Raw genomic sequence first — 20,009 nt, 5'->3', positions numbered from 1 at the left:
GGCCGCGTTAAATAAATTGCCACTGCATATTTGATTTCAGCCATAATTTCAATTTCGTTTGCCAATTGCAATTGCATTACGAGCCTTTTGTTGTTACTCAATTAACTTTTAATTATCCGCAACTGCGGGTTCAGCTTTGCTGCTCGATTGACTGACTGACTGACTGACTAACTGAGTGACTGACTGAACCGAGTGAAAGAATGAGTGACTTGCTAACCAGCTGACCGCTGCAGCCGACTTACTTTTGCGGAAAAACTTGGGGGGAAAACCCAACTCAACTTGGGAAATGGCAGGCTCGTAATGAAAACACGCAGCTCGCTGCGAATAATGAAAGGAAAATTAAGTAAAAATAAAGTAAAAGGCGGGGGTAAAAACTCCAGTTGTCATGGCCACTAATTGAAAACGCCAAGAGGGATGAAAAAAAAACGTCCTTCGATTCCCCAGGGCGCCAGCGATGACCCAAGGGTTGATGATTGAGGGAAAAATACACCGGTGTCACAGGTGTGTAGGTTTAAGCAGAGAGCTTCATCAATTTATGAGGAAAATTTCTTTTGGGAATTGTAAAAACTTGTTGGATCGATCATTAAGAATAATATCCAATGGAGGGAGTTTTTTTTTTCAACTTAAAATATTTATTAGGGATATATATTCATTTATTAATTTTTTAACATTTTTTAATCTATGGAAAATCACTTGGGAATTATTAAGAAAATTGAAGAAAAAAGGAAAATATTTGCAGATTAATTTTTATGTATGAATATATTTTATTTGGGTTTTTTAAATTTATTATATTCCAAGAATATATTTTCTTTCATAAAAAAAATCTGAGAAAAATAAAATAAATGTATTATGAAGAAAAAAAATCTTATATTAAATTCTTTTTTCACTTTCATATTATTTTTCATGATTTTTAAGATTTAATTTTTATGAATTAATACTGATTTAGTAATAAGAAGTTAATATTTTTTGTTTTAAAAATTTTAAAAATCCTTCGTCCCTGTTTATATTACTTTTCACTTATAAAATAATAATACAAAATATTTCTAATAAATCATTAATGTTTGCCATCTTCTAAAACTTCTAGAAAAAAGAACTCCTTCCTTGACCCTTTTACTTTAACTTGAATTACCGAAAAACCGACCCATTTCTTGACCATTTTCCTCCTTATTTCGCTGTCATTTTCACCAACCAAACTGACCAACAGCCGGAAATTCGGAATAATTAATATGTCGCTGCTGTGGCTGCCATTTTGGCTTACGTCTCCTTTTATTTCTTCTATTTTATCTTTTTTTTTCTCTTTGGTTTTGGCCAAAAATGAAATGAAATTTCCGGTTAAGACGACAAGAGTCATTCGCCGCATTAGCTGCCATAATTTTAATGGCGTTTAATGGCCTGGCGAATGGAATTGTCTAGAGAGAAAAAAACGCATTAATTAGAAAACGAGCAACAACGACTAAGTAATAAAATAATAATAATAAAGCTGGACAACGTGACTGTCGAGAAAAACGCCACTAAATTAGGCACTACTAACCAGGGAATGACACCAACAACAACAACAATAAAAATTCCGCACAAAAATTCACGCACTTGACACAAATTCCATTAAAATTGAAAATAAAACCCAAAACGAAATTCAAGAGCCAAGGAAAAACTGCTGCCAAAGCATGCAGGAAAAATAATTCATATTACCAACGAGGAAAGCAAAAAAATTGTCTAATGTTGTCAGCATAAAGTGGAGAAAAAAAAACTGAGAAAAAAATATAATAATAAAGCATAGAAGAGGACCCTTGAAAGACAAATGAAAATGCGGCTAGGGTTAGTCCTGGCGGAGTCACTCACATAAGCTGTATAATTAAGTCTAAGTAAGAAGCTTTTTGTTAGGGCTCTTTAAGAGCCTGTAAATTAAGGTTTTTTTACTCATTAATTTAGTAAATAAAACAACTAATTTTAGGTCTTAAATATATAAGAATCCTTTGCTTTAAAAAATTATAAACATTTCTCTTTTTTTTTTGCAGAAATAATGGCTTCAAAAACAGTCATGATTTTGATCAGACGATAGACTTTAAAAGTATCCTTTGAAAAATATCCTTTGAAGGGAGGAAAAATGTGCAAGGACATCGATTCAGAGACAAACTTATTAGCGAAATGCACAAAATCCACAAAGACAACAGGCGGAAAGCTGGCGAAAATCGTGCCACAAAAACAGCTAGCAGCTAAGCGGGAAAGCGAAAGGCAGCACAAACTTTACAAGGAGCAGGAGCAGGAGAAACAGAGCCAGGACATACTGGAGGAGCAGGAGCAGGAGCAGGAGCAGCAGCAGGAGGAGGAGCAGCATAATCAGCCTCGCCAACCAGGACATCAAATAGAGCAAACGGCAATGGAAACAAATGAAGAGACGCAGCACGAACAGGCGACCAAATGCAAGGACAAACACAAACACCAGAGGCAGCAGCAGCATCAGCATCAGCAGCAACATGTCCTGGTCCTGGTTCTGGCCCTGCTGGTCCTAGCCCTGCTGGTCCTCATGCCCACGGGCACCGCAGCCTCCATGATGACACCTTCAGCCAGGATCTCCAGTGCCAAAGGCACGGCACGTGAGCTTCTCTTCACGGAGATGGGCAGTGGCATCCAGACTACTGGAGGAGGAGGAGGAGCTCCAGGAGGAGCAGGTGCAGGAGCAGGAGGAGGCGGCACAGGAGTAGGAGGAGGAGGTGGAGCGGCCGGCATCGAATGTCCCAGCTTCGACAACACCGCCTGTCCCTGCTACAAGTTTGAGGATGGTAAGTGGGAGCGAACGGCCGAGCGAGCTAATTAAACGCATCAGCATCCGAGATGATGCCGAGATGCCACGGCTGGAGGATGTGTGGCAGAAGAGCTCCAATAACAAGGAACTCTTCTGGAGTTTATAGGAGGCAAAGCAAATTCAGAGAAGTTTTTAAAGCGAATTTATTAATAATACATCGCTTTGGGAATAGTTTTCATATACAGTTACTATCGATAAATAGTCACAAAATTATCGAATGGTTTCGATATATTTTTGTAAATTAGAGAAATCGAAATGAAGAATTTTTAAATGATTATTTAAACAATGGTTGTTGAATTCTTAATGAATTTGAATTTGAATTTTAAGGCAAATATAATTAGTATTTAATCGATCTTAATCGATTTTAATCGAATTCAATTTTATTGATATAATTTTTAGCTTACCTTTTGATCATTTTATCCTTCAGTTGTAAGAGTATTCAGTCACAATCAAAGAGCCCTTGATGTTTTATTGCTTTTGAAGGACACAAGACAAACAGGAATTTAACTGGAAAATAGGAGAATCGAAAATATAAATGAGCTCAAGACTTTCTTTTATTTTTCTAGGATATATAATTTCAGACAGAATCAATTTAGGCTCCTTATATTTACTGAAATGAGCTTAATATTTAATATTTTAATTAGCTAAACCGCATTTATGTACCAAAGTTACCCCTTTGATTAGGGAAAACCACTTACTCAGGGCTCAGGCTATGCTAGGACTCTCCTAAGATGTCCTGGCCATGAATATATTGATTGGTATTTATTGTGGGCGAGAACTGCAACGCACAACAACAGAATAATGGACAGGAGCTGCAGTCCCAGCTCTCTAGGATTTATAGATGACCTAATTAAAATGCACAAATTCTAAGGGATTAATATAAGACTTCCTTCTCACCCCCCATCCCTCTTGGCAGGACTCTTCCTGGAGTGTCCTGGCACCACAGCAATATCCCTGCGCTCAACCCTGGAACGCATTTCGGCGCCCATACACTCGCTGTCCATTTACGACTTTGACCGCTCGGTGACATCCCTCTCGCAGGACGTCTTCCAACCGGGCGTCCACATCCGTCACCTGCAGTTCTCCCACTCGCACCTGGAGGCCCTCAAGGACAACAGTTTGCGCAATGTACGCCCCAGCCTAGAGTCCCTGAGCATTGTCAATGGGAAACTAACGCAGGTAAGTGGTTTACAATTAATATTAAAGGTTATTTAGTGAGGGGAGAAAATTAATTAAATAATATTTAACATTAAACAGAATTTAAAATTATTATTGAAAATATAAATATAAATAAAGTAAAAGATAAATAAATATAAAATATAATGAAAAAAAAATGTGACAGAAAACATAATGAAAATCTTATGAAATAAAATATTATATTATTAATATATACATATTCAAAATCAAAATAAAATAAAATATTTAACATACTAAAGCAATATTAAAATTAATAATACTAAAAATATCGTATATTTAAAAAATAACTTTTTTTCCAATAAATATAATTTATAGTTAATTAAATACAAGTTTCTATATTAACCCAAAAATCTGTTGCCTACTTTCGGGCTCCACTTGATGGTGGAAAACCCCACTGACTGCGGGGAAGTACCTAGACGCTTACCCAAGGCGCACACCCGCATAAATTGCATTTCGCGTGACCGCGGTTTTTGTCGGGCATTTTTCAGAGCTAATTAGTCCATCGAAAGCCGAACGAGGATCGGCATAAGGACTCCACCATATCCAGCTGTAACATACGGCGCCCAAAATAATGTTAAACAAAGTTGGGCAACCAAAAAAAAAAAAAAAGCAAAAAAAAAAATGTAAATGGCTTTCTAAGCCATTAAATTTGGAAAAACAGCCGCCGCAACGGCAACCAGAGTCCCGGAATGCCCGGCATTCAACAGTGGCCTAGGGGCGGAAAATAGTAGGGGGGAAATGGAGAAAAACCTAGGGCAAGGTGGGGCCAAGGGGGTGGCGCCGCCAGCCATAAAAAGTAATTTGCCGCCGCCGCCGAATAACAAACGAGCCAAAGCCAAAAACAATTGCGTTCAATAAAATAATTTGCAGGCGAGAGCAACTGGCGAAAAGCGGCCAGCCGGAAACGCACACAGAACGGTCGAGGGGGAGGGGGTGAGGAAAGGGGCAAGGAAGAGAGAGCAAGCAGGAAAAGTGACGAACGCTTAAAGCGGCACCATTTCCACAGAATATATGTATATATATTGACAAAATCAGGCTTAAGGGCGGAAAATTAAAATTAAATTTAATTAATAATAGAATTTTTAAAAAAATTTTGTTTTCTTTAATTAATTTATTTAATAAAAGAAAAAATACATTTATTTATAAAATGATAAAAAAATAAAAACAATTCAAATACTAGTTTTGTAATTTTTTTTTTTTAATTAATTAAATATTTCATTAAAATTATAAATTATTTAAATAATTAAATAAAATTTTTAATTTGTTAAATAATTAATTAAAATTTGAAATTATTTAAATAATTAATTACAATTTAAAATAGATTATTTTATTAATTTAAAATATTATAAGATTTTAATTAATTAATTACTTCTCCTATCGGAGCAATAGGGCGCTTTAAGCAGACATCTGGCTTATCGCCCACCAATCTTTTGCCGCAATTTCGCTTGAAAGTGGGATGCCAGGCTAGAAGGGAAGAAAATTATATAATTTGAAAAAATTTAAGGATGTATGTTATGTTATCGATACCATATGTGATAGGAATAATGCCTTTTGCTAGATAATAACTCATTTTACAGCCTCTTTTAAGTTAACTCAAAGTTAAAAACTGTTTTTCAGGCTTACAAAGACAGTTAAAGATATTCCTTGATGTAAATTTTATCTATCGATATTATTGATAACTTTTTTAACAAGATATTTTTAGCTATCGATGATATCGATATACGTCGGTTCCGTTATCAATTTCTGCACATTCCTAATTTATTAAGTTTCTTCTTTCCCTCTTTTTTTTTTTTTTTTTTTTATTTTCTTCTTTTGAATATTGTTTTTTCCTTTAAACATGTAGACCTCTCTTGACTCTAGTAGAACTCACTCTTTCTGGGCTTGGAGAAGCAGTTCTGCTCCCGCAATTGGCACCTGTTGGCCAGCATTTTGCACCTTTGACCATCTCTTGAGCGGACGCAAATCTCCTCCGACTGTGGCGTTGGCCGGCAGGGGAATAAATGTCGCGGATTCTGGGGGCATTGTATGTAGCAGGGTCCGCGGTCTGTCCCCTTAAGTCCCAGACAGTACATGTCCCGTGTGGCCACCACCGAAATGTTCGAGAGGCGAATTTGGTTTAACATATCGCAGACACTTGAGAATCTCTGGCACTGGTTTGCTTTGAGTCTTCCGCAGACCGAAGCACTGTCCCGCGAGCACGAGACAAGAGGACACTTTGGTTGGGTGGGAGAGGTGGGAGTGGGAGGAGGGATAGGAGTGGTGGGAGGGATAGAAGTGGTGGAGGGGATAGGAGTGGTAGGAGGGTTAGGAGTGGTAGAATGGATAGGAGTAGAAGGGGTAGAAGGGGAAGGAGTGGTAGAAGTGGTAGTACTGGTTGTGGTGCTCTTCTTGGTAGTGATCTCCTTGCTGGTGATCTCAGGCCACTCAGTGGTCCTGCCTGTGCTGCCGGCAAGCATCTCCAGAAGCACAAGGCCTTAAAAAAGTTGTAAATTGAATTTATAGATTGATTTTTTATCGATTTTACTACTCTAGAAGCTTAAAAAAATTGTTAAAATTTTTTAAGGAAAATTTCCTCTACAAAAATCGTTACCCAAAATAAAGACCTCTAGAAGGCGGCACATAATTAAAAATCACTTAAAAATCACCAACTAAAGTCTGTAGGAACCAGCGTTGGCCCTTTTTATACTACAAATAAACAAAATAAAAGAACAAAAAAACAAAAACCAGGAAAAGAAAGTAGATATTAAGAGGCAATGACCTGATATCAAGAAGCAATGCCAAGGTATTGTTATTAAAACTCTGAGATGGAGCAAAAGAAGCAAGCTTTTTATATATATATTATTATAAATATTATATTATAATAATTGATTATTAATTTCTACGAAATTAAATATAAAATAAAATATATATTAAATATGTCAATGGTAGGTTTATTTATTTTACATATATTTCATTTTTTATAAACCTAAGAAAGGTATTTAAAAATAAATTTAAATACACCTGAAAAGCTATTTAAAAAGAAAGCAAAATAAAAACAGCATTCGATTGATTAAACAAAATAATAAAAGGCAACAACATACTGAAAGCACTTGATTTTGCCTATAAATACCGAATTTCCCAGTGGAAACAGATATCACTCGATACGAGAAGCAATCGAAGCCACTCAAAAAGATGTCGAAACTAAGCCTTGTCCTGCTTATAGCCACCCTGGCTGTGGTGGCCATCGAGGCCAACAACATTCGGCCCAGTCGCTGCTGGCCACGTTGTGGCCTTTCGGACATCGGTAAAGCCCCCAAGGTCTGCGTCCGCGAGGCCTCGACCAACACCTGCCAGCGGCTGGCCATCTGTCGCCTCCAGGAGCGCAATTGCATCCGCAAGGAGAATGGCCAGGAGCTGCTACGTCAGACCTGCATCACCCAGTGCCGAAAGATACCCCAAGGCAGCAATGCCAAGCGGCGCTGTGCCCCCAAGAAGGTGGTTCGACCCGTGAACAAGGACTAAGGAAGACCGAGGAAGCCTTAACCATTTTTCTAAAGTTTTCTTCTGGTTTTTTTTTTTTTTTTTGTGTGCTCAGTGCTGTGTCTTTGGAATTCAAAATTCTCATAAATATCTCATAATGTGGCAACAATAAAAATAAATATCATTTTATGGCAGACCATTTCTTTTGTTTTTTTTTTCTGCTAGCCAGTGCACTCTGGCCATAAATTTCGTGTTGGTGTGTCCTGGCCGCGTTTCGGTCGCGTTTGCAAGGCGCCAAATGGCAGGGCGAAGGTTCAATAAATTAAAATCGACTGCCATAAATTTCCATGTCAGTACATTAATTAAAAGGCCGTAATTCGCTTTGTCCCCATGTCAGGTGTCCTTTCAATCCTGCATATACATACATATATACCATATATATATACACCCACTGGAAATTCTGGCCAATCAATGCAATTAAAAAAGAACTTCTGCACTTTCAAGAAATTGCCAGAAAGTATTTACTGACTGCTGAAAAGTCAGAGAAGTGTCACAGAAATACAAAAAAAAAAAATTATTAAGGGGATTTTTTTTGCCTTTCGATAGTTTGGATATTTATGTGCCTGTGAAATATTATTAAATATTTATTAGAATTCACAATAAATATTGATTAGAGTGCAGAATTTGCACAATTTACAATAAATATATATATATATATATATGCCAGGCTATTATTCCGCCTATTTATCGGTAATTAAATCTATTTATTATTTAAAATATGCACAAAGTGGGCACAAAGCTGCATTTTATTTCAATAATAAAAGGTTCAAAGAGCAAAGAATGCTTTTAATTGGGTTTAAATAATTAAAATGTAGATTTTTGGGTTGCTAAATTAAGCCTTAATATATAAATATCTATATTATTATGTATCACATAAATAAACTATTCATTTAAGTATAAATTAATATAAATTATAAAATTATAAAAAAAATATATAAAATTATTATTATGAATTATTTAATTTATTATTTATAATATTATAATAAATTTATTTATTATTTTTTTTATTTTATTTTTTATTTATTTTTTATTTATTTTTTATTATTATTTATTTATTATTTATTTATTATTTATTTATTATTTATTTATTATTTATTTATTATTTATTTATTATTTATTATTTATTTATTATTTATTTATTATTTATTTATTATTTATTTATTATTTATTTATTATTTATTTATTATTTATTTTATTAATTTTTAATATAAATAAAGTATTCCCTTTTTACAAAGACAATCCAGCGACAACCCTATAACTCCACATCAAAGTAACCTTTTCCCCTCAGTTGTCAGTTTATAAATTTTCCCAGTCACTGTCACCGAAAAAAAAGGAAAACCATTACGTTGTCGAGCTCAACCTGAACAGATCTCTTATCAAGAAAAAATCGAAAAAATCCTATAAAATTTTTTGATATCCAAGAAAAAGCCAAGAAGGGTAAGCACCATGCCCAGACTGAAGGAGGAACCGGACCCGGAGTCGCCGCAGCGCAAGCGGAGGCGAGAGTCTCGTCGCAAGAATCGAACCGAGGCCAGGGAGTCCTCCTCCGAATCGGACGCCTCGGCTAGCAGCGATGACTATACCAGCGGGTCGAGTGGCTCCAGTTATTATAGCAGCACTACGAGCGGCTCCTCGAGCCGTTCCAGCTCCTCAAGCTCTGGCTCCTCGTCCAGCGAGAGCGAGGTGGACCCCAAAGAGCGCTCCGTGGAGATGCGGCGTGATCGTGAACGCTCCTCAAAGCACCCGTGCTCCTGTCACCGCCATCGACGTCATCATCGTCGCCATCGGCGCCACAATCAGCCGCGTCGCTCACGTCATCGTCGCGGCGGCGGCGGCGGCGGCGGCGGCGGCAGCGGCGGCCATCGCCATCACTCGGAGCATGGCAAAACCAGGCGCTCGCGGAAGAAACGTCGCGGAGGCACTACCAAAGCAGCCTCCCAATCAGCAACCACAACAGCCGTGGCTTCGTCCACCTCTTCGTCGGCAGCCACAGGTCCCATTTGTGCTGAGGGATTAATCAAAATACCGGAACCCATACCCAAGCCAGTGCCGGCGCCCATTGTGGCCACTGTCCCAGTGCTAGCCACCGTGCCAAATCCCGTTCAATCTGCTCCAGCTGCTACTGCTGCTGTCCAGCAGACCCATCGACATTCACGCAGGCCACGCGTAAGCAGATTCAGCTCCCAGCCCGTGACGGTGCAGCCCATTCAGATGACACCGAGTCATCCCATTGCCAGTACCTACAACAATGGCAATATCCATGCCATCTTTACCACCGATTCGGGTTCTAGTGGATCCAGCAAGACCCAGTCCACTGCCAACGCGACATCTTTAGCCGCTGGCCTAAGCATTGTTCCGGCAAGTAGCAGCAGCTGTCAATCTTCGAAGAGCAAGTCGGGCACCACGAAATCGAGTGAGTCTCACACCAGCAAGTCCACATCGCAGACCAAAACAGTGGAGTTAAAGCCGGCAGCTAAGGTTACTATCAAGTCCGAGCCCAAGACGGATGTAAAAATTGGGATTAAGGTGGAGTCCCACTCTAGTTCCCATGGTCACACCCATAATAGCACCAAAAGTAACACCAACAACCACAATATACACACTAATTCTCATTCCAATGTTCATACCAGTGCTCATACTCCTGCAATTGTCAGTGCTCTCACCAATCATAGCACAAAAAATAATAGCAATAACCACAATACACACACCAATTCCCACACCACTAAGCATATCAATTCCCACACCAATGTTCACACTAATAATAGCACTAAAAATAATAACAATAATACACACACCAACACTCAATCTAATGAACATACCCTTTCTCATACAATAACTCATACTAATGTACACACCAACACTCACACCAATAATAATACCAGCACCCACACCAACAACATTGCCCCTGATAATTTAAATTCCACCTTGAATACTCATTCCAACTACCTGGCTGATATTAACAAAACTGACAACACCAATGACCACACATATAATAATAACAACAGCAACACCAATCTCCACAACAAAAACAACAACACCAATCATAATTCAAACAACTCGGATCCGAGGAAAATTATCAATAGCCCACAAGTCAGGAATCCTGAGAAGCTGGCCTGCGGCTCCGAATATCAAACATCCAATCGCAACAATGCACACAATGTCACGGCCAGTGCTCGACCCACCAATGGATCGCCATCGGAGGAGAACTCTGGATCGGAATCGGAATCGGGGCAGAGGAATAGGCGACCGTGGCACTATAATCGTATGAATCACCAACATAAATTCCAGCGCAATTATAGGAACTACAACAACAATTACAACAACAATTATAATAACAACAATAACAACAACTTTAACAATCGCAATCAACGCTTTCGGAACGGCGGAAAAGGAAATGACCAAGGAGGAAGACCAGGTTACGGAGGAGGAGGTAACGGGCGAGCAGGTGGAAGTGGAAACGGAAACGGAGGAGGCGGAGGCAACGGAGGAGGAGGGGGAAGATTTAGTGGACGTGGCGGAGGAGGCGTAGGTCAGGGACCCCCACCGCACGCCCGTCCCCCTGTCAAGATCGTTCGTCTGCACATCAAACACTTGTCCCCTCAGGTGACCAAGGACCACATCACCGAGATCTTCGGGCACTTTGGACCCCTTACCGCCGTTGATTTTCCCATGGACCGTTTTGGTGGCCGCCAAGGTCGCGGCTATGCCTTTGTGGAGTATATCCATCCGCAGGACTGTTCCAATGCCATCAAGCACATGAACGGCGGCCAGATCGATGGCAAGCGGATCATCGTCAATGCCTTCCAGGAGGACATGCTGAAGGCACCGTGGCGCAACTATCGTCGCTTTTCGCCAGTTCGCACTCGTCGTCGTAATATGGATCGCTCCAGATCCCGTTCCACAGACTTTTCCCGTTCTCGCACCCGTTCCCATTCACGTTCCCGTTCTCGTACCCGTTCCCGTTCCCGTTCCCGTTCCGGCCTGCGCTCGGGATCACGCTTCAAGTCGCGCTTCCGCACCCGTTCCCGTTCCGCTTCCGGTTCCCGTTCCCGTTCCAAGTCCCGTTCCCGCTCACGTTCCCGTACCGGCAACTCTTCGCCAAACTATGAAGCCTACCAGCGTCCCGGTTCGCGTAACAACAAAAGGGAGGAAGCGCCATATTCATAAATCTCAGACACAATAATACTTTGGAATGGGACAGGAAGTCAAGGAGCCGAAGAAGATGAAAACCCTATGGAGCCTATGAATTCTAGAAGAAGAAGCCACGAATCCGATGGGATAATTACCTTGTAAAACTTGAAAAATATACACATTATAATCAACAAATAAATTCCCGAAATCAACACACAAAAAAAAAAAAGAATATAAAACTATAATATTTGGACGACAAGTTCTATTTGGGGTTTTTTTTTTCTATTCTTGTGGAGTTATAAATAAATATTAAATTATATAAAAAATAAAAATAAATAAAATAAAAATATATAAAAAATAAAAATATATAAAATAAAATATAATAATAAAAAAATATATATAATAATAAAAAATAAAATATAATAATAAAAATTAAAATAAAATAATAAATAATAAAATATAATAAAATTAAAGTCATACATCTTCAACTTAAATTATTTAACTTTAAGTTTTCGTTTCTTGTTCCGTGGAAATGTCTAACAAAAAAATCCTAAATTGTTTGTAGTTTTGGTCTGGGAAAAATGCGGCGCGTCTAAATCCAATTTGTTTGGACGCGCTACCGTGTGGACGTTGGAAAAATGCGGAAAATTCTGTGGGCAAATAGAGAAAGAGAAAGAGAGAGCAGCCGCGAAAAACGTCAAGCTCGCTTTTCGTGGCATCATGTAAAACCCGCGATGCTTTCAATTTATTGGCATCAAAGGCAATTTAATTGTTTTGCGCCAGTGGCGGCGAACAGGTGGAACGAGCCAGCGGAACGGTCAGAACAGGTGAACAAACAAGGTGTATCTACGTACCTCCTCCCCCTCCCCCCACAGCTGAAACAGGGGATGTGCTCCAGGTGTGACACGACAAGGGAGATACGATGCCATGCCATGCCATGCCACCTTTTTTTTTTCTACTCATTCTCATTCTCATTCCCATTCTCAATTTTTTTTTTTTTGTATTTCGTTTCTTTCTTTTGTTGTTAAATGCCCGAAGGAAGTGCTGCCGCACACAATGGGCACTTTTAATTACGGATTTAGTGGGCGGCGGTAGGGAGGGGGAGGGTCGGTTGGAATGTTAACATTACGCATACGCCACAAAGGCGTTAAGTAAACACACGTGCCACACGCGGCGTATACGTAATGTGTGCGCGCGAACCAGTTATTGCAACGATTTTGGGATTTCGAGTAACCAATTAAGTGACTGCAACAGATGGTTGGGGGTTGGGGGGGAGTAATTAACCCTAGGAGAACTTTAATGAATTGAGTTTTCATTGAATTAAAATAGTTGTTAATAAAATCAGAGGGTTAAGAGGTGCTAATTTGACTTTGGATCTAGTTTCTAGCAAGGAAAGTGGCCTAAGAATTTATTTTATTGTTTATTTGTGTTTTTTTAAATGTTAGAAATTATAGAATATTTATAATAATGGAATATTTATTAAATTAAAATATTTATGAATAAGTAATATTTACTTTTATCCAACAAAATTGGTTTACTAAATTAAAATAATTTTAAATAAATTATTTATATATATAAAACCGTAAAAACACAAAATATATATAATTTATATTAAGTTCTACTTATTTTTAGCCGCTAAATAATTTTAAAAATTTTATTTTCACCTTTTCACACAGATGCCCTCCCGTGCTTTGAGCGCCATGCAGAAGCTAACAGCTCTGGACTTTGACTACAACGAGATTGTCCGCGTGGAGGACTACAGCTTCTATGGACTGAGGCTCTCCAAGCTCAACATCAAAGGCAACCGACTGCAGGGCATGCCGGAGCATGCTTTCGCCGGCTTGGAGGAATGCCTCCAGGAGATCGATGTCTCGGAGAACGGACTGCGCACTTTCCCGCTGATGGCGCTACGCAAATTGGATCATTTGAGGATCCTGAGGCTGTCCAACAATCGGATACCCACCTTTTATGGTGACATTCAGTTGGCCACCAATAATGCTACGGCTGCTGCCGCTGCCGTGGGTTCCTTTCAGTTGCCATCGTTGATTTTTTTGGACCTTAGCTCCAATCAGTTTGCCGAAATCGGTGACGATTGCTTCCGGGCTTTTCCGCAGCTGAAGACGCTCTCGTTTTATGCAAATCAAATTGAGCTGGTGCAGCCGGAGGCATTCAAGAGTCTGAGGGAGCTGATGTCGCTGGATATGTCGCACAATCGGATTGTGACGCTGGATGCCAAGGTTTTTGAGAGGAACAAGCGACTGCAGACGGTGGATCTGAGCCACAATCACATCCATGCCATTGGCGGGGTCTTCTCCGATTTGCCGCAGCTGCGCGAGGTGTTTCTCAGTGAGAATAATATTTTGGAGCTACCGGCGGATGCCTTTACCAACTCCACCAATGTGGATGTGATTTATTTGGAGGCGAATGCCATTGCCCACATCGATCCGAATGTTTTTAGTACTCTGGTGAATCTGGATCATCTGTATTTGAGGTCCAACTTTATACCCTTGCTGCCGGTGACTCTGTTCGACAAGAGCACCAAGCTAACCTCTTTGTCGCTGGACAATAATGAGATCCAGGATCTGGAGATTGGCATGTTCCGGAAGCTGGAGCATCTGCGAGAGGTGAGGCTGCACAACAATCGCATCCGAAGGGTGAGGAAGGGTGTGTTTGAGCCTCTGCCGGCACTCCAGGAGCTGCATATCCAAAAGAACAGCATCGAGGATATTGAGCCGCAGGCTTTTTACACTCTTGAAAATATGCAGCATATTAATCTGCAGGATAACCAGTTGACTGTGCTGGAGGATATCTTCCCGGAGGATAACTCCTCGCTGCTGTCCGTCCAACTGGAGGCCAACTATCTCCACAAAGTGCATCCAAGGACATTCAGGCGCCAGGGCAAGGTGGAGATCATGTGGCTAAGGGACAATCAATTGGTTCGCGTGGAGAGATCTTTCTTTGCCGACACCCCACAGCTGGGCAGACTCTATCTGAGCGACAATCGCATTAGGGACATTGAGAAGGACACCTTTGGAAGTCTGCTGCACTTGCAGTTCCTTGATCTTAGCGGAAATCAACTAAGGCAGCTGCGCAGGGACTACTTTGCCCCTCTACAGGGTCTCGAGGAGCTGAGCCTGGCTCGGAATCAAATCGAAGCCATCGAGGGCTATGCCTTTGCCAAGTTAAAGAATCTCAAGTCACTGGATTTGTCGCACAATCCTCTGGTTCAGCTCACCAGGGACATCTTCCTGGATGAACTGCCCCTGAATGTCCTTAGTCTGGCCAACTGTTCGCTGCGCAAACTGGAGCAGCACACCTTCAAGGCTCTGACCAATCTCAATGAGCTGAATCTGGAGCGGAATCAATTGAATCCCGCGGATATCCAAAAGCTGGACATACCCAATCTGCGGCGTTTGCAGCTTTCGCACAACAACTTTAGTCATGTGGGTTTGGGCGGCACAACTGGAGGGATTATGGCCGGGATGTTTGACCGCCTGCGCTCCCTCCAGCAACTGGCCATGGCCAACTGTAGTTTGGGGCAGATACCGGATTTGCTGTTTGCCAAGAACACCAACCTGGTGCGACTGGATTTGTGCGACAATCGGCTGACGCAGATGAACAGGAATATTTTCAGCGGCTTGAATGTCTTCAAGGAGCTGAAGCTGTGCAGAAATCAGCTATCCGAGTTCCCTCACATTGCTTTGTATAATCTGAGCACACTGGAGAGCTTGGACTTGGCCAGAAATCAACTGGCTTCTATAGATTTCTTCAAGCTAAGTGGAACCCTCAATCTTCGCCAACTGATCCTCAAGGAGAACAAGATCACGGCTCTCAGTGGCTTTAATGCAGTGAATCTCACCCAGTTGGACAGTGTGGATCTGAGTGGGAATCTTTTGTTGTCTTTACCAGCCAACTTCCTGAGGCATTCTATAAATTTACAAAAGGTGGACTTGTCCAGCAATCGATTCCTGCAAATACCCTCTTCCGCTCTATCGGATGTCTCGATTCCTCGCTTGTCCTGGCTAAATCTAACCGGAAATCCCATTAACCGGATTTATACCGTCAAGGAGGAACGGTATCCCTATCTCAAGGAGCTGTACATCTGCCAGACGAACCTCTCCATACTCACATCCAAGGATTTTGAGGCTTTCCAGGCCCTGCAGCATCTCCATTTGGTGAACAACCGGATCACCAGAATCTCGCCGGGTGCCTTTAAGTCGCTCACCAATCTCCTCACCCTCGATCTGAGCGTCAACGAGCTGGAGATGCTGCCCAAGGAGCGGTTGCAGGGATTGAAGCTCCTCAGGATCCTTAATATTTCGCACAACACCCTCAAGGATCTGGAGGAGTTCAGCTCTGATTTGTCAGAGATGCAGACTTTGGATCTGAGCTTCAATCAGCTGGATCGCATCTCGAAGAAGACGTTCCGCAATCTGCATGGCTTGGTGGAGCTGCTGCTCATGGGCAACCGGATGACGGTGCTGTCGAATGATGCCTTTCGGTTCCTGCGAAAGCTTCATGTGCTCGATCTGCGCAAGAATTACTTTGAGCTGGTGCCCCTGGATCCCCTAAGGCCGCTGGAAACGAATCTGAGGACACTGAAACTGGAGGGTAAGTGGGGGGAAATCCCAAATTTCTAAAAAATATATAGACTTTTTAAGCGATTCTAGCAGTTAGTATCAAATACCCCCCTCCGTTATACCCTATTTGTTGCTCATGTGTGTGTTTCATGGTTTGGTCATTTCAGAGAATCCACTGCATTGCAGCTGCGATGCCCAAAAGCTCTGGGAATGGCTAAGGGATCATCGTAAATGGTCCCTGCCCGCGACCGGAGGCAGCAGCGGCAGCGGCGGTGGAGTGACCCTGGGCGGTGGACTCTCTGGCGGCGATGCCATTAATTACCTGAGGTGCGAACACCCAACGGAGCTGCGGGGCAAAGTGTTTGGCCGCATGGAGCCGCAGCAGTTCTGCGATGCCCCGCTAATACCCAAAATGGCCATCCAGGACATTCAGCCCTATTCGGTGGTCGTTTCCTGGCAGAGTCGCGACCATTTGGGACTCACCGGTTTTGAAATTGTTTACCATGCCACCGGCGATGGTCTGGCACCTGCTTCTGGTACGGATCGGGAGAGGAATGATCCGGATAGGGATCGAAATCGAAGCGAGCAGGAGCAGGAGCGGGAACGGGAGCGAGAGCGAGAGCGAGAGAGGGAGAGGGAACGGGATCGGGACAGGGAGCGTTTTCCCATAGCCACGGATGAGGTGAGTTCATGGAAATATATATTTTTTATAAAAATATATTTTGGGGAAGTGAGATTTTTTTTTTAATGTTTTTAAACTCGTTTAAAAAGGCATCCTTTTTGTTAGAACTTAGAACTTTCTAAAAGTGTACACAAAATCAAAAGTAATTTGACAGCCGGTGCCTGCCGGCTAATAGCCACCTGAATTTTCCTTTAATAAACGCTTAATCAAGAGCCCAACTGCCGCAAGGTGGTGCTACACAGGACTAAGGGGGGCAGGATGCAGGAGGACGAGGGACTCAGGATGGGGCTTAGGGTAACCATTTTCGATCGGCTAGAAATGTAAACCGCCAGAAAAAGTTAATATTTGGCAGCTGGCTAAGCACTTTGGCGGCCAGAAAAATAAAATCACTTAAATAATATTTAAAAAAAATCTAAAAAATGAATTATTAAATATTTTAAAAGTTTTTAACATTTATAAAATATTTTAAAAATGTGTTAACATTAACTAATTAAAAAAAAAAAAATTTTTAACCAAAAAAAGTTTTTAATTTAAATAATATTATATAAATTAATTTTTATTATGAGAAATTAATATTTAAAATATATTAGGCAAAACTTAAAGCATTTCTTAAAATTTTAAGTTGAGTGAAAATATTTTTGGAATGACAGAATGTGATTTTTATATTTTATTTATTTTTTATAAAATAAATAAATATTAAAAAATTTAAATCAAAACTTGAAATTTCACTAAGAATATTAAACTCAGTAAACCTATTAAAATAAAATATTTAACTAAGTAAAAATTATTAAAGTTAAGTTAGGCAAGAAAAGTTATTAAAATTTAAAAATATATTACACAGTTATTTAAAAAAATGCATTTTTTTCAAAGAAAATGTTGTATTTGCTATTTTCCTTTGCCTAAATATAAAAGAAATACAGCTTTTCTATATAAATGCTTGTGTTAAACATTAAGTTATATTCAGGCCTTTGTGTCCCGTCATAACTTCAACTTATCCCTGTCAGCTTAGGCCACATCCTGTGTAGCTTTTTGTCCGAATATCCGCATATCCGTTCTCCGCTTTCGGCCAGGTGGTTCCGCCAATTACCCACTAACTCATCGATACTGTCCGCTCATTACAAGCAGCAGCCCGGGAAGGGGAGTGGCTGTAGCATAGGAAAATCTTCCCATCAACAGGGGAAACCCTCCTTTTCATCCCCCCCCCTCTGATCCAGCGATAAACCGCGAAAGGACGCGAAAAGTCGCAGGGCCGCAGGGAAAGTTTTTAATAAAGCTACATCGACATGGACATGCGACATGGTCATGGAAAGTACCATCCATGGCTGATGAAAATGGAAATGACAATGGCGGACAATAACCGTGCTTAATTTATTCCACAGATCCATGGAAAGCGCCTCAATGGCTCCGCCAGCTCCACGAAGCTCACCCGTCTGAGTCCCAATACCCGGTATCACATCTGCGTCATCGGTAGCGGTAATTGGCTCTCAGAGCCTCTGGCCAATGCTCTCCAGCGGCTCCATGCCAACGAGTCGATGCGCGAGGATGAGTCCATGATGATGATGTCAGCGGGAGTGCCTCTACCGGACTCTTACTCGCCGTACCAGCACCATCAGCAACAGCAACATCAACAGCATCAGCAGCATCATCTTAATCTCAATCTAAATCAAGATCTCGATCTGGACATGACCAACACCATAGCCACGGATAATGGTGCCCTCATGGAGGTTCTAAAGAACTCCCACATCTCGGCCTGCACAGATGTCCAGACGCTGGACTCTACGCCCAGCCTGGTCACCGATGAGAATGGTCTGTCCAGCAATGGGTTCATCCATTCGATACTGACCCGTCGTCTGGGTCTCATTGTTGGCTGCTGCCTGGGCATCATTGTATTCATCGTAATGATCTCTGTCCTGAGCTATGTCAAGCTGAAGAAGCAGCGTATTGAGAATGCCAAAAGACAGGCTGCCTTGCCGCCGGAATATATATCCTATAGGCATTTTTCTATACCCAATGAGGAGCTGACCAGGACAGCGGCCAATGCTGCCAATGCAGCAGCAGCTGCTGCAGCAGCAGCCGCAGCAGCATCAGCGGCAGCAGCATCAGCATCGTCATCGTCTGGCAATGCGGCCAGTTCACCGCACATGTCCAGTGTGCCCAGCGGCATTAGTGCACACATTAGTGGGACCAGTTTGAGCACGGGAACAGGCACTACCAACACCACCACTGCCACCACGCCCATTGGCGGTGTGCCCATTCTGGGCGGAGGCGTTGGTGTTGGTGGTGGTGCCGCTGTGGTGGTGCCTTTGGGCAAGGCAGGCAGTCCTCTGGTGGGTCTCGTGGTGGACTCTGGCTCCGTGGAGGCAGCATCAACTGCTCATCATAGCAGCCACAATCACAGCCACAGCCATGCTGGCCATGCCCATGCACACGCCGCCGCCCACCGTCAGAATAACGGTTACATGGCAGCGGGCGTCGTCCTCAACACCAATCACCTGAGCGTGTGTTAGTCTCAGATTAAACAAAAAAAAAAAAAAGGTAAAAATAATGCAAATAAAGGAAAATTAAGCAAAAAAGAGCAAAATAAGAAAAGTAAATACAAATAAAAAAATACATAAGAAACTAAGGAGAAAATGATGGAAGAAAAGAGAGATGGAAAAGATGGAAAGAAAGACGGAAAGTAAGAAGGAAAGAGTGAAAAGCGGAATCCCCAAAGCAGGTCCGACTCCTTTCATATATAAATTCACCTATCACTTCCACTTTTAACACTTGAAATTCGATTTAAAAATTAAGACATTTGTTTATTTAAACATCTTAAGTATAGAAAATATATCTATGGAATATTATTTACAGAAGATAACTTAACAGAATTTATTTTACAGAAATGCATTTATTTCTATATATAATAAATATTTTTCTAATATTAACTTTAACTTATTAAGTTATTAAAAATAAAATTAAAATATATTTTAATATATCTTTCATTTTTTATAAGTATATAATTTCTTTATTAATGAATAAAAATTTTAAAATATTTTCTTAGAAGATATAGCTCAAGAAAATTTAATGCAAACACTGAGCAAATCATATCTTAAATAAA

At 41.0% G+C, this 20,009-nt stretch overlaps 2 protein-coding genes across 2 annotated transcripts in view; both read left to right on the top strand.

The window, feature by feature from the left end:
* LOC108074231 (chaoptin) overlaps positions 1-19,522 on the top strand; it is a 160,178-nt gene extending 140,656 nt beyond the window's left edge. Inside the window, exons 5-9 of the mRNA XM_017166174.3 lie at positions 2,016-2,780; positions 3,720-3,982; positions 13,327-16,261; positions 16,398-16,912; positions 18,292-19,522. Coding sequence (XP_017021663.1) covers positions 2,105-2,780; positions 3,720-3,982; positions 13,327-16,261; positions 16,398-16,912; positions 18,292-19,419 — 5,517 coding nt within the window. The 5' untranslated portion in view covers positions 2,016-2,104 and the 3' untranslated portion in view covers positions 19,420-19,522. The remainder of the gene's footprint in view (positions 1-2,015; positions 2,781-3,719; positions 3,983-13,326; positions 16,262-16,397; positions 16,913-18,291) is intronic.
* LOC138929181 (GATA zinc finger domain-containing protein 14) lies at positions 8,845-11,912 on the top strand. Its single transcript, XM_070288432.1, has one exon. It carries the CDS (start codon positions 8,966-8,968, stop codon positions 11,684-11,686), a length of 2,721 nt encoding a protein of 906 aa, XP_070144533.1. The 5' UTR covers positions 8,845-8,965; the 3' UTR covers positions 11,687-11,912.
* Positions 19,523-20,009: the final 487 nt, after the last annotated feature.

This window comes from Drosophila kikkawai, chromosome X (assembly GCF_030179895.1).
Source record: "Drosophila kikkawai strain 14028-0561.14 chromosome X, DkikHiC1v2, whole genome shotgun sequence".
Classification (NCBI taxonomy): domain Eukaryota; kingdom Metazoa; phylum Arthropoda; class Insecta; order Diptera; family Drosophilidae; genus Drosophila; species Drosophila kikkawai.
The sequence above is the reverse complement of the archived record's forward strand: the minus strand, read 5'-3'. Positions and strand labels throughout refer to the sequence as shown.